The following is a 12,665-nucleotide window of genomic DNA, read 5'->3' as shown; positions in this document are numbered from 1 at the left end:
ATGTCAAGTTTTGCACCTTCTCTCGTAGTTACATCCACATACTAAATCAGAAAATTTTCTAGTGCACACTTAACAAATTCCTCTCTATCTAAACCCTGAACACCATGGCAGTCCCAGCCTATGTTTGGAAAGTAAAAATCACCTACCATAACCACCCTATTATTCTTACAGAAAGCTGAGATCTCCTTACACATTTATTTCTCAATTTCCCACTGATTATTAGGGGATCTATAATACAATCCCAATAAGGTGCTCACACCTTTACTATTTCTCAGTTCCACCTAAATAACTTCCCTGGATGTATTTCCAGGAATATCCTCCCTCAGCACAGCAGTAATGTTTGCCCTTATCAAAAATGCCACTCCACCTCCTCTCTTGCCTCCCTTTCTGTCGTTCCTGTAGTACTTGTATCCTGGAACATTAAGCTGCTAGTCCTGCCTATCCCTGAGACATGTTTCTGTAATTGCTATGATATCCCAGTCCCATGTTCCTAACCATGCCCTGAGTTCATCTGCCTTCCCTGTTCGGTCTTTTGCAACGAAATAAATGCAGTTTAATTTCTCTGTCCTACCTTGTTCTCTGCTTTGTTCCTGCCTGCCCTGACTGTTTGGCTCGCTTCTTTTCTCAACAGTACCAGTCTCAGATTGATCTTTTCTATTTCCCTCAGGCTATATAAGTGATTGTTTTCTAAACCCGAGACTCTACCTATGCAGGGCCTCCTACCCGACCAAATCCTCTAACTTTAAACACCAGGGGCACATCAGGTAAGCTCCTCTTCTTTTTTTTTAAACTTTCTGATTAGGAGACTAGCAGGGATGGCAGTGCAGGGAGAGCAATGTTCCTCCTGCATGATGTTTGAGGTGAGGGACGCGATTCATGTCCATCCAAGTACATCTGCAGGAAGTGCACCCAACTCTCACTCCTCCAAGACCGCATTAGGGAACTGGAGTGGGAGCTGGATGAACTTTGGATCGTTCGGGAGGCAGAGTCTGTGATAGATAAAAGTTACAGGGAAGTAGTTACTCCTAGGCACGAAGAAAGCTGGGTAATTGTTCGAAGGGGGATAAAACAGTCAGTGCAGGAATCCCCTTGTTCCCTTCAAAAACATGTACACCGTTTTGGATAATGTTGGGGGTGACGACTTACCAGGGGTATGCAGTGGGGTGCAGGTCTCTGGCACAAAGTCTGTCCCTGTTGCACAGAAGGGAAGGAGGGAAATGAGGAGAATGTTAGTCATTGGGGACTGAATAGTTAGAGGGTCAGATAGAAGGTTTGTTGGGAATGAACAAGACTCATGGTTGGTGTGTTGCCTCCCAGGTGCCAGGGTCCGTGATGTCTCAGATCGTATCTTTAGGGTCCTGAAGGGAGAGGGTGACCAGCCTCAAGTCGTGGTCCATGTAGGTACCAACGACATAGGTAGAAAGAGGGATAGGGATGTAAGGCAGGATTTCAGGGAGCTAGGGTGGAAGCTGAGAGCTACAACAAACAGTTGTTATAGAGTCATGTAGTCATAGAGATGTCCAGTGCGGAAACAGACTGTTCAGTCCAACTCGTCCATGCTAACCAGATATCCCAACCCATCTAGTCCCACCTGCCAGCACCCAGCCCATATCCCTCCAAACCCTTCCTATTCATATATCCATCCAGATGCCTTTTAAATGTTGCAGTTGTACTAGTCGCCACCACTTCCTCTGGCAGCTCATTCCATACACATACCACCGTCTGCGTGAAAACATTGTCCCTTAGGTCTCTTTTATATCTTTTCCCTCTCACCCTAAACCCATGCCCTCTAGTTCTGGAATCCCCCACCCCAGGGAAAAGACCTTGTCTATTTACCTTATTCATGTCCCTCATGATTTTACAAACATCTATAAGGTCACTCCTCAGCCTCCGAGGCTCTAGGGAAAACAGCCCCAGCCTGTTCAACCTCTCTCAATAGCTCAAATCCTCCAACCCTGGCAACATCCTTGTAAATCTTTTCTGAACCCTTTCAAGTTTCACAACATCCTTCCAATAGGAAGGAGACCAGAATTGCATGCAATATTCCAACACTGGCCTAACCAATGTCCTGTACAGCCGCAACATGACCTCCCAACTCCTGTACTTAATACTCTGACCAATAAAGGAAAGCATACCAAATGCCTTCTTCACTATCTTATGTACCTTTGATTCTACTTTCACTGCACCCCAAGGTCTCTTTGTTCAGCAACACTCCCTAGGACCTAACTATTAAGTGTATAAGTCTTGTAAGATTTGCTTTCCTAAAATGCAGCACTTCGCATTTATCTAAATTAAACTTCATCTGCTACTTCTCAGCCCATTGGCTCATCTGATGAAGATCCTATTGTAATCTGAGGTAACATTCTTCGCTGTCCATTACACCTCCAATTTTGGTGTCATCTGCAAAATTACTGACTATAACTGTTATGCTCACATCCAAATCATTTATATAAATGATGAGAAGTAGTGGACCGATCTCTGGTTTGTTACCCATACCACGTGATAGCAAGACAAGGAATAGGGAGATATAATCAACTGAACATGTGGCTGCAGGGATGGTGCAGGAGGGACGGTTTCAGGTACATAGATAATTGGGGCTCATTCTAGGGAAGGTGGGACCTCTACAAATAGGACAGTCTTCACTTGAACCAAAGGGGCACTAATATACCGGGTGGGAAATTTGCTGGTGCTAATCGGGTGGGTTTAAACTAGCTCAGCAGGGGGATGGGAACCTGAGCTGTTATTCCAGTGTGCAGGAGTACGAGAGTAGAGAAGGCACGGATTAGATTAGATTCCCTACTGTGTGGAAACAGGTCCTTCGGCCCAATAATCCACCCAGACCCATTTCCCTCTGACTAATGTACCTTACTATAGACAATATCGCATGGCCAATTCACCTGACCTGCACATCTTTGTGACTGTGGGAGGAAACCGGAGCACCCGGAGGAAACCTATACAGACCTGGGGAGAATGTGCAAACTCCACACAGTCACCGAAATGAGAAATGAACCCTGCTATGTGGCGCTGTGAGGCAGCAGCGCTAACCACTGAGCCACCGTGTCCTGGTGGACAGGAGATCACTGTTACATGAATGTGCTGGCAAATAGCAAGCTGGTTTGAAGTGTCTACTTCAAATCCAGGAGTATCCGAAATAAGGTAGGTGAGCTTGCTGCATGGATAGGTACCTATGTTGTGGTCATTTCGGAGACATGGATAGAGCAGGGTCAGGAATAGATGTTGCAGGTTCCAGGATTTAGATCTTTCATTAAGAACAGGGAAGACGGTAAAAGAGGGGGAGGTGTGGCCTTGTTAGTCAAGGACAGTGTAATGGAGGTTGAAAAAACTTTTGACAAGGACTCGTCTACTCAGGTGGTATAAGCTGAAGTTAGAAACAGGAGAGGAGAGGTCACACTGCTGGGGTTTTTTTTATCAGCCTCCACAGAGTTCTAGGGAGGTGGAGGAGAGGATCAGCAAAACAATTCTGGGTAGGAGTGAACAGGGTGGTAATCATGGGGAACTTTAACTTCCCCAACATTGACTGCAAATGCTATAACTCTAGTATGTCAGATGAATCAGTTTTTGTCCAATGTGTGCAGGAGGGTTTCCTGATACAGTATGTCGAAGGGTCAACAAGAGGAGAGGCCACACTGGATCTATGCTTGGTAATGTACTAGGCCAGGTGTTTGATTTAGTGATAGGTGAGCACTTTCGAGAGAGTGACCATAATTCGGTTACATTTAGTTTAGCAAGGGAAAGGGATAGGTACATGCCACAGGGCAAGAGTTATCAATGGGGGAAGGGCAATTATAATGCAATTAGGCAAGACTGAGGATGCATATAATGGGGTAGCAAAATGCAGGGGATGGGGACAATTGAAATGTGGATCTGGTTTAAGGAATAGATATTGCATGTCCTTGATAGGTATGTCCCTGTCAGGCAGGGAGGAAGTGATAAGGTAAGGGAACTGTGGTTTACTAAAGAAATTGCATTTCTTGTTATGAGGAAGAAGGAGGCTTCTGTGACATTGAGACAAGATGGTTCAGATGAGGCGATGGAACATTACAGATTACCTTGGAAGGATTTAAAGAGACAGTTAAGAAGAACAAGGAGAGGACATGAGCAGGCTTTAGCAAGTAGAATAAAGGAGAACCTGAAAACTTTCTATAGATATGTGAGGAATAAAAGGATGACTTGGGTAGGAATAGGGCCAGTCAAAGACAGAAGTGGGAAGTTGTGTGTGCACCCTGTGGAGATTGGAGACGTGCTAAATGAATATTTGTCATCTGTTTTCACTCAGGACAAGGAGAATATTGTAGAGGAGACATGGGATATTAGACTAGAAAGGATAGAGATTAGTAAGGAGGAGGTGCTATCAATTCTAGAAGGAGTGAAAGTAGACAAGTCCCCTGGCCATATGGGATTTATCCAAGGATACTCTGGGAAGCTAGGGAGGAGATGTTGGAGGCTTTGGCCTTATCTTTGAGTCATCATTGTCTACAGGGTTAGTACCAGAGGACTGGAGATTGCAAATGTTGTGCCCTTGTTCAAGAAGGGCAGTAGAGATGTCCCAGGTAATTATAGATCAGTGAGCCTTCGTCTGTTGTAGGAAAAATTTTGGAAAGAATTATAAGAGATAGGATTTATAACCATCTAGCAAGTAACAATTTCATTGCAGATAGTCAACATGGTTTCGTCAAGGGTAGGTCATATCTCACAAACCTCATTGAGTTTTTTGAGAAGCTGACCAAGTATGTGGATGAGGGTAGGACAGTTGACGTGGTGTACATGGTCTTCAGTAAAGCCTTTGATAGGTTCCACATGGTAGGCTGTTGGAGGAAATGCAGAGGCATGGAATTGAGAATGGTTTAGCAGTTTGGATTAGAAACTGGTTTTCTGTATAAAGGTCGCGAATGGGGGTTGATGGAAAATATTCAGCCTGGAGTCTGGTTACTCGTGGTGTGCCACAAGGATATGTTTTGGGACCACTGCTGTTTGTCATTTTTATAAATGACTTGGACGCAGGCATTGGTGGATGGGTTAGTTAGTTTGCAGATGACACTGAAGTTGGTGGAGTGGTGGACAGTGTGGAAGAATGTTGCAGGTTGCAGGGGGACTTGGAAAAACTAGAATTGGGCTGAGAGGTAGCAAATGGAGTTCAATGCAGTTAAATGTGAGGTGATGCACTTTGGGAAGAATAACAGGAAGGCAGAATACTGGGTCTACGGAAAGATTTTTGGTAGTGTGGATGTGCAGAGGGATCTTGGATCCATCAACGTATATTCCTGAAAGTTGCCACCCAGGTTGATAGTGCTGTTAAGAATCATATGGTGCATTAGATTTTAGTGATAGAGGAATTGAATTTTGGAGCTGTAATGTCATGCTGCAACTGTACAAAACGCTAGTGCAGTCACACTTGGAATACTGTGCACAGTTCTGCTCGCCCCATTAAAGGAAGGATGTGGAAGCATTTGAAAAGGTGCAGAGCAGATTTACCAGGATGTTGCCTGGTCTGGAGGGAAGGCCTTGTTAGGAAAAGCTGAGACTTGGGTCTGTTCTCATTGGAGAGAAGAAGGCTAACAGGGGATTTGATAGGACATACAAGATTATCAGAGGATTAGACAGGGTAGATAGTGAAAGTCTTTTTCCTAGGATGATGACGTCAGCTTGTATGAGGGGGCATAGCTACAAATTGATGGGTGACAGATTTAAGACAGGTGTCAGAGGCAGATTCTTTACGCAGAGAGTGGTACGGGTGTGGAATGCCACATTAGGGACATTTAAGCAATCCTTTGAGAGCACATGGATGATGATGGGATAGTGTTGGGGATGGGCTTAGATTAGTTCACAGGTTGGCGCAACATTGAGGGCTGAAGGGCCTATTCTGCGCTGTATTGTTCTATGTTCTATCTCTTTCCTCATTATCTCGCAGGATCCCACTCCTCACCTTACTAGTTTAAATCCTCCCAAGCAGCTCGAGCAAATCTCCCTCCCAGTATATTATCCCCTTCCAATTCAGGTGCAAACTGTCCTTCTTGTACAAGTCACTCCTATCCCAGAAAAGATTCCAATGATTCAAAAATGTGAATCCTTCTCCCATACACCAACTGCTCAGCCATGCATTCATCTGCTCTATCCAACTATTTCTACCCTCACGAGCTCGTAACACCGGGACTAGTCCAGTTATTACTACTCTTGAGGTCCTCCTGCTGAATCCTCTATATTCTTCCTTCAGAATCTCATCCATTTCCTTTCCTATGTGTACAATGCCATCCTGCTGGTCCCTCTCCCTCCTGAGAACATTCTGCACCCTCTCTCAGACATCCTTGATCCTGGCAGCAGGGAGGCAACACACCATTCTGATTTTCCGCTGCTGGCCAGAGACATCTGTTTGTACCTGTAACACAACGGATCTCTTGGAACCGACGTATTCTTCATTACAAGTGAACATACCATCTAAATTCTATCATTAAACTCCTAAACATTGTTGCATAGTCCAGTAAACAGCATAACTTATTTTGGGTAACTTTTAACTAAAGGAAAATATGGATTGCATATATAACTTCAACCACCAGAGGGCACATCAGTGATGTGGCGGAGCCTGTATTGGACAAAGTTATAAATCACATAACACCTGGTTATAGTCCCAACAGGTGTATTTGAAAGTACAAACTAGAATCTATTACAAAGCATGTAACAGCAAAGTATTTCGAAAAAAAATTATCAAGCAGAGTCAGCTTGGTTTCATGAGAGGGAAATCACGCCCACTAGATTTATAATAATTCTTTGAGGAGGTCATAACCAGGATAAATAAAGGGAAACCAGTCCATCTAATATATTTGGATTTCCAAAAGGATTTCAATAAGGTGACGCACAGCTCTGGGGAGGTGATGGCCGAGTGGTATCATAGCTGGACTATTAATCTAGAGACCTAGGTAATATTCTTGGGACCTGGGTTCAAATCCTGACATGGCAGATTGTGGAATTTGAATTCAATAAAAATCTGGAATTAAATGTCTTATGATGGCCATGATTGTTGGAAAAACCCATTGGGTTCACTAATGCCCTTCAGGGAGAAAAACTGCCATCCCGACCTGATCTGGCCTACATGTGACTTCAGACTTACAACAATGTGGTTGACTCTTAACTGCCCCCTGGGCAATTAGGGATGGGCAATAAATGCTGGCCTAGCCAGTGACACCCTTATCCTGTGAATGAACGAAAGAAAGGCCACTCAATAAGAGCCCATGGTGTTGGTTGTCGTTAGTACATTAGTCTGGATAGAAGGTTGCCCAACTAATGGAAGACAGAATTGGAATGAAGGGGTGCATTTCAGGATGGCAACCTGTAACTAGTGGAATGCCAAAGGGTCAGTGCTGGGCCACAATTTTTTTACAATGTTTGCAAATGACTTGGATGACTGATGAATGGACTCTCTAGCCTCAAATAATACTGATCTTGCTGATATTGATCTTGTCTAGTCTACACACTATGCAATGAAGCCTATGCCTCTGTCTAAGTCTTTTTGATCTGTACATCCTTGCTTACTTTGGCCTGCCTGTATTGCGCGTAAACATAGCTTTCACCGTACTTCAGTACACTTGACAATAAATCAATCAATCAAAGACTTAAAATAGTAAAATGTAGGGTACATAGATTAGTTTGATCTTCGAATAGGATAAAAGGTCAGCACAACATCGAGGGGGCTGAAGGACCTGTACTGTGCTGTACTGTTCTATGTTTCAGCAATGAATGTGCTATCCCCAAGTTTGCAAATGACAATAATCGGTGCAAAGTCATGCAAAGACGACAACACAAAGTGTCCACAGAGTATACAAAAAGAAGGGTTACATCTGAAATGTCAATTTCTTCACTTGCTGATGCTGCCTGGCTTGCTGTGTTCTCCCAGCTTCCTGCTTGTATACCTTGGATTCCAGCATCTGCAGTTGTTTTTGTCTTGAACCAGGGTTAAATAAGTGGGCAAAACTTGGCAAATAGAATATTAAGTGGGAATATATGATGTTATGCACTTTGGCATAAGAGAGCTGAATATTATTTAAATGGGGAAAGACTGTGCACAAGGCCTTCATACATTATTCACAAAAAAAAACTCATACAAGTTTAGCAGGTAATAGGGAAGGCAAGTAGGCTGTTGGCCATTATTTCAAATGGGATTGTGTAAAAATCAGGTTTTGCTAAAGTTATGCATGGAACTAGTCAGACCGCACCTGGATTACTGTGAATAGTTTTCACTTTATTTAAAGAAAGATATAGAGTCATAGAGATGTACAGTATGGAAACAGACCCTTCGGTCCAACCTGTCCATGCTGACCAGATATCCCAACCCAAACTAGTCCCACCTGCCAGCACCCGGCCCATATCACAAACCCTTCCTATTCATATACCCATCCAAATGCCTCTTAAATGTTGCAATTATACCAGCCTCCATCACATCCTCTGGCAGCTCATTCCATACATGTACCACTCATTCCACGTCTATTAACAATGAAGAGAGTTCACAGAAAGTTCACAAGGTTGAGTTTGGGTGTGGACAGATTTTCATTTGAACAAAGGTTTAGTGGTGGATTCATCAGTGCCCTGTACAGTTGGAGTAAATTTCCCGACTTTTATATTCCTCACCAGTTGCAATAAAGGCCATATTCCAATTGTCTTTGGCATTGTTTGTTGTATCAAGTTGACATGTGAAAAAACATTTGCACAGGTGAGTAATGGGAATCCATGACACTACCTAAGAGGGTGAGGCAGATTCAATTGTAACTTTCAAAAGACCTTAAATGTTTTGGGAAATGGCTGGTGAAGGACTAGCTGAACTAATCGTTGAGAGAGCTGGTGTGGATTTAACAGGTTGGACAGAGGGGATTGTGATTTGCCTGCAAGTTAAACAGCAGGAATTTTGATGATCAAGTTTCTGGAGGGTAGAATGTGGGAGACTAATCAGGAGTGTATTGGAATATTTGCATGTGGAGTTAACAAAGACATGAATGAGGATTTTGACCACAAATGAGCAGGACAGGGATTTAAGTTGGGTGAAATCATGAAGGTACAAAAGGATAATTTTAGTTATTTGATGTCAGAAGCTCATTTCTGGAGCTAATGTGACGCCAAGACTATGGACAGACTTACTTAATCTTAGACTTACGGAAGTGGATGGCAACAGTAACTAAAGAACAGAGTTTGAAGCGAAGTTGAAAACAATGGTTTTAGTTTTTCCAATATTTAATTGGAAGAGATTTCTGCTCATCCAGGACTAGAGGCTAAGTAAATTGTCTTATAATTTAGCAATGATTGAGGAGTTGAGAGTGATTACAAATCTTTGTTATATACCACTTAATATTCAATTAGCTCAATTACTTCAACGCAGCATTATGAGGCGTATCACACAACTGATGTCAAAATGTTGTATTTCTTCATACCACAAGCCAACTACTACATTTGGCATGTGAACCCAAATGTTATTTGGTGCCAATTTCCTGTAGCCATTTATAGCATATTTCAATTAAGTTCCTACCCACATTCTTTATTAACACAATCTGGTATGGTGTTGTGAAATAATAGGTACATTATTTTGTTTCCTATCTGTACAGTGGCAACCATAATAACAATTGTTTTATCCATCTCATTTCTGTGGTAGCCTAACAACATACTTATGTTTGAATGTACTTCCAAAAAGATAAAATAGCTAGCACCTTGATTTAGAATTTAAAACTTTTAGAAATTTAAAAGTAGTACACCACTGTTTGCAAATCTTTCCAGGTTTTGTTCAGAATATCTGTTTTTTTGCTGATGTCGCTGGTGCTCTTTCTAGCAGCTTATTCTTGTTGCTGTGCAGTAGGACCTCTCTCAGGTACTCACTACTTTTTGCCTGTTTTTTTTTCATTTTATTTTGAACTACTAATTTTCTTCACGGTTCCTTCTTTTTAGCCCACCCCTAGCTACTTGCCTCAGTAGCTCAATATTAACAAATTCTCCAATTCTTAATTGCTCTTCAAACAATGGAGAATCAGTATTAATGAATATGGAATAAAAACACAAAGATTTGTAATTGTTTAGAAGATGCAGCAAAATCTGTGGACAGGAACAGAACTAATGAAACAGTAATTCAGTATCTCTCTTTACACTTGCTGCCAGAGTTATTGGAGTATCTCTTTCACCTTCTGTTTTTATTTGAGATTTCCAGCATGTTGCTTTTATTTATTAAGGAACATAGAATTATTTTCTGCTCAAGTAGAAATATCTAATATAGATGTTTAAAATTGATGCCAATGTCATTCATTAAAGTAACCTCAATTTCCAAGAGGAAAAACTGTGTCCTGTGTTGCAAAGTAAAAGTGCTGTGTTACGTTAAATAATTGTGTTAAGTCCTACCAGTGATGGTATATGGATAATAATTCCAGGCCTTTTCAGTGACGTAAAAGATCCTCGGAACCACCGCCCTAGCCCAGCTAGGGAGTTTGCTATAAATAAAGCAAGAAAGGTAAATATTAATAAAATTTATTTCAAAGGCTCCAAAATAAAAAAAACTAATAAATGTTGACAAACATACAGCGAAAATAAACTTATGGAATTACTGTAGATGCAACCTGCATAATTCATCACTCTCTACATGGTGTATTGATATTAGTACACATTTCCATCTCTTGTGTAAACCACTTAAATAGTGACCTTGCATTTCAGACTGAAAGCATTATTGATGCTTAGGCTAGCTATTATTCATTATAATGCATCCTCAGGATGTGTTATACGTCAAAGTTTACAATCGTACAGCACTCAAGCACACTGCTTTTCTTTAGGTGGCTATTTGGAAGATATTCAATTAACCCTACTTCTCTGTTATTTCCCCATATACCCTTACGGGTTTAATGAAATTTCTAACGATTCACATGAATACAATTACAGTGGTAAATAATAAAAGTACCACTGCTTCAGATTACAATATAAAAATGCTTTGTATGTGAAGTTATTGCCTAACCATCTATAACAATATGCTTTGCTGCAGCTTAGACTGCACAAAAACCAAAGAAAATTGCAGTTGCAGCTGTTGTATATTTGTGTAAGTCTGTTGGACTGTCATTTTAAAAGTTTGAGCACATCACATAATGATGTTATCAACGGCCATTTGGGCAGGAGGCTTCTGCTGTTTAATGTTTTGGCCCCCTGGTCCTTCATGAAACTTAACACAAGAAGAAAATTAGCAAGAAAAGCTGGGATTAAAAACTGCTTTGAGATCCACTGGATCTATCCATTGATTCACGAAAATAAAATCACTTCAGAAAGAGGTAAAGAGTGCAGAAGAAGCTTGCCACGCGCTCCACCCTAAGACTATAATAAGATCATAAGAAATAAGAACAGGTATAGGCCTGTTTATTCCTGACAGACATGGAGACTCATCGCAGCCAGAAGTGAGCAGAAATCACCAGGTAGTTGCTTTGACTTTCATGTTAAGAATTTTTGATATCTCACTTCTTCAGCACACTTGGTCAGATCATAACCTGAAAATTATTTATGTAAATTGGGGTTTAAAAGGCATTTAACAAGTTATAATTCCCCTTAATTGGCAAATTGCTGCTGTCAAACAGGAAACTTGCCTTGTCATTTGGCAAATGCATAAAAGATGCAGTGAGTTTCCTTGTCAGACTTCTTATCTGATTCTGCCATTAACTGTGCCACAGTCTACATTGTTCAGATCCCTTTAAGATTTGACCCTAAGATGTTAAATCCTAATTACAAAATACCTTCAACTGGAACATTAATTTTGATTTTCTTCCACAGACTGAGAGGAAATAAATAAACATACACTACTAAAAGTAGACACAAAGTCAAAGCTTTTCATCTTGCATTCATTAGGACTTGTACACAGACGTTGAAAAGGAATATAAATTTGAAGTGTTCCGAGGCGAAAGACGTGGCATTCTTCCTCTAGGCATCGGGTGGTGAGGGAGCTGCGGCGGAGGATGCCCAGGACCTGCATGTCCCCGGCAGAGTGGGAAGGGGAGTTCCCTCTGTGACTACCTGGTCAGGTCCACACCCCCCAACAAACCACCCACCTATCCTGGCACCCTCCCCTGCCACCGCAGGAATTGCAAAACCTGCGCCCAAACCTCCCCCCTCACCACCATCCAAGGCCCCAAAGGAGCCTTCCACATCCATCAAAGTTTCACCTGCACATCCACCATTGTCATTTATTGCATCCATTGCTCCCGATGCGGTCTCCTCTACATTGGGGAGACTGGACACCTCCTCACTGAGTGCTTCAGGGAACATCTCCAGGACAACCGCACCAATCAACCCCACCACCCTGTGGCACAACATTTCAACTCCCCCTCCCACTCTGCCGAGGACATGCAGGTCCTGGGCCTCCTTCATTGCCGCTCACTTACCACCCGATGCCTGGAGGAAGAACACCTCATCTTCCGCCTCGGAACACATCAACCCCAGGGCATCAATGTGGACTTCACCAGTTTCCTCATTCCCTCTCCCCCCACCTTACCTCAATATGGGGGTATGGGCCAAGTGCAGGCAGGTGGGACAAGTTTACTTTGGAATTATGGTTGGCATGGATTGTTTGGATCGGAGGGTCTGTTTCCTTGCTGTATGATTCTGTGACTTTAGAAAGCCATGCAAGCTGAAGAAAACAGTACTCAAGGACT

At 42.2% G+C, this 12,665-nt stretch overlaps 1 protein-coding gene across 1 annotated transcript in view; it reads right to left on the bottom strand.

The window, feature by feature from the left end:
- Positions 1-12,665, bottom strand: part of LOC132827749 (cytoplasmic phosphatidylinositol transfer protein 1-like) — a 285,683-nt gene that overhangs the window by 96,755 nt on the left and 176,263 nt on the right. Inside the window, exon 3 of the mRNA XM_060844442.1 lies at positions 10,384-10,472. Coding sequence (XP_060700425.1) covers positions 10,384-10,472 — 89 coding nt within the window. The remainder of the gene's footprint in view (positions 1-10,383; positions 10,473-12,665) is intronic.

This window comes from Hemiscyllium ocellatum, chromosome 25 (genome assembly GCF_020745735.1).
Source record: "Hemiscyllium ocellatum isolate sHemOce1 chromosome 25, sHemOce1.pat.X.cur, whole genome shotgun sequence".
Classification (NCBI taxonomy): domain Eukaryota; kingdom Metazoa; phylum Chordata; class Chondrichthyes; order Orectolobiformes; family Hemiscylliidae; genus Hemiscyllium; species Hemiscyllium ocellatum.
Note: the sequence above shows the minus strand (reverse complement) of the source record. Positions and strands in the feature narration are given on the sequence as shown.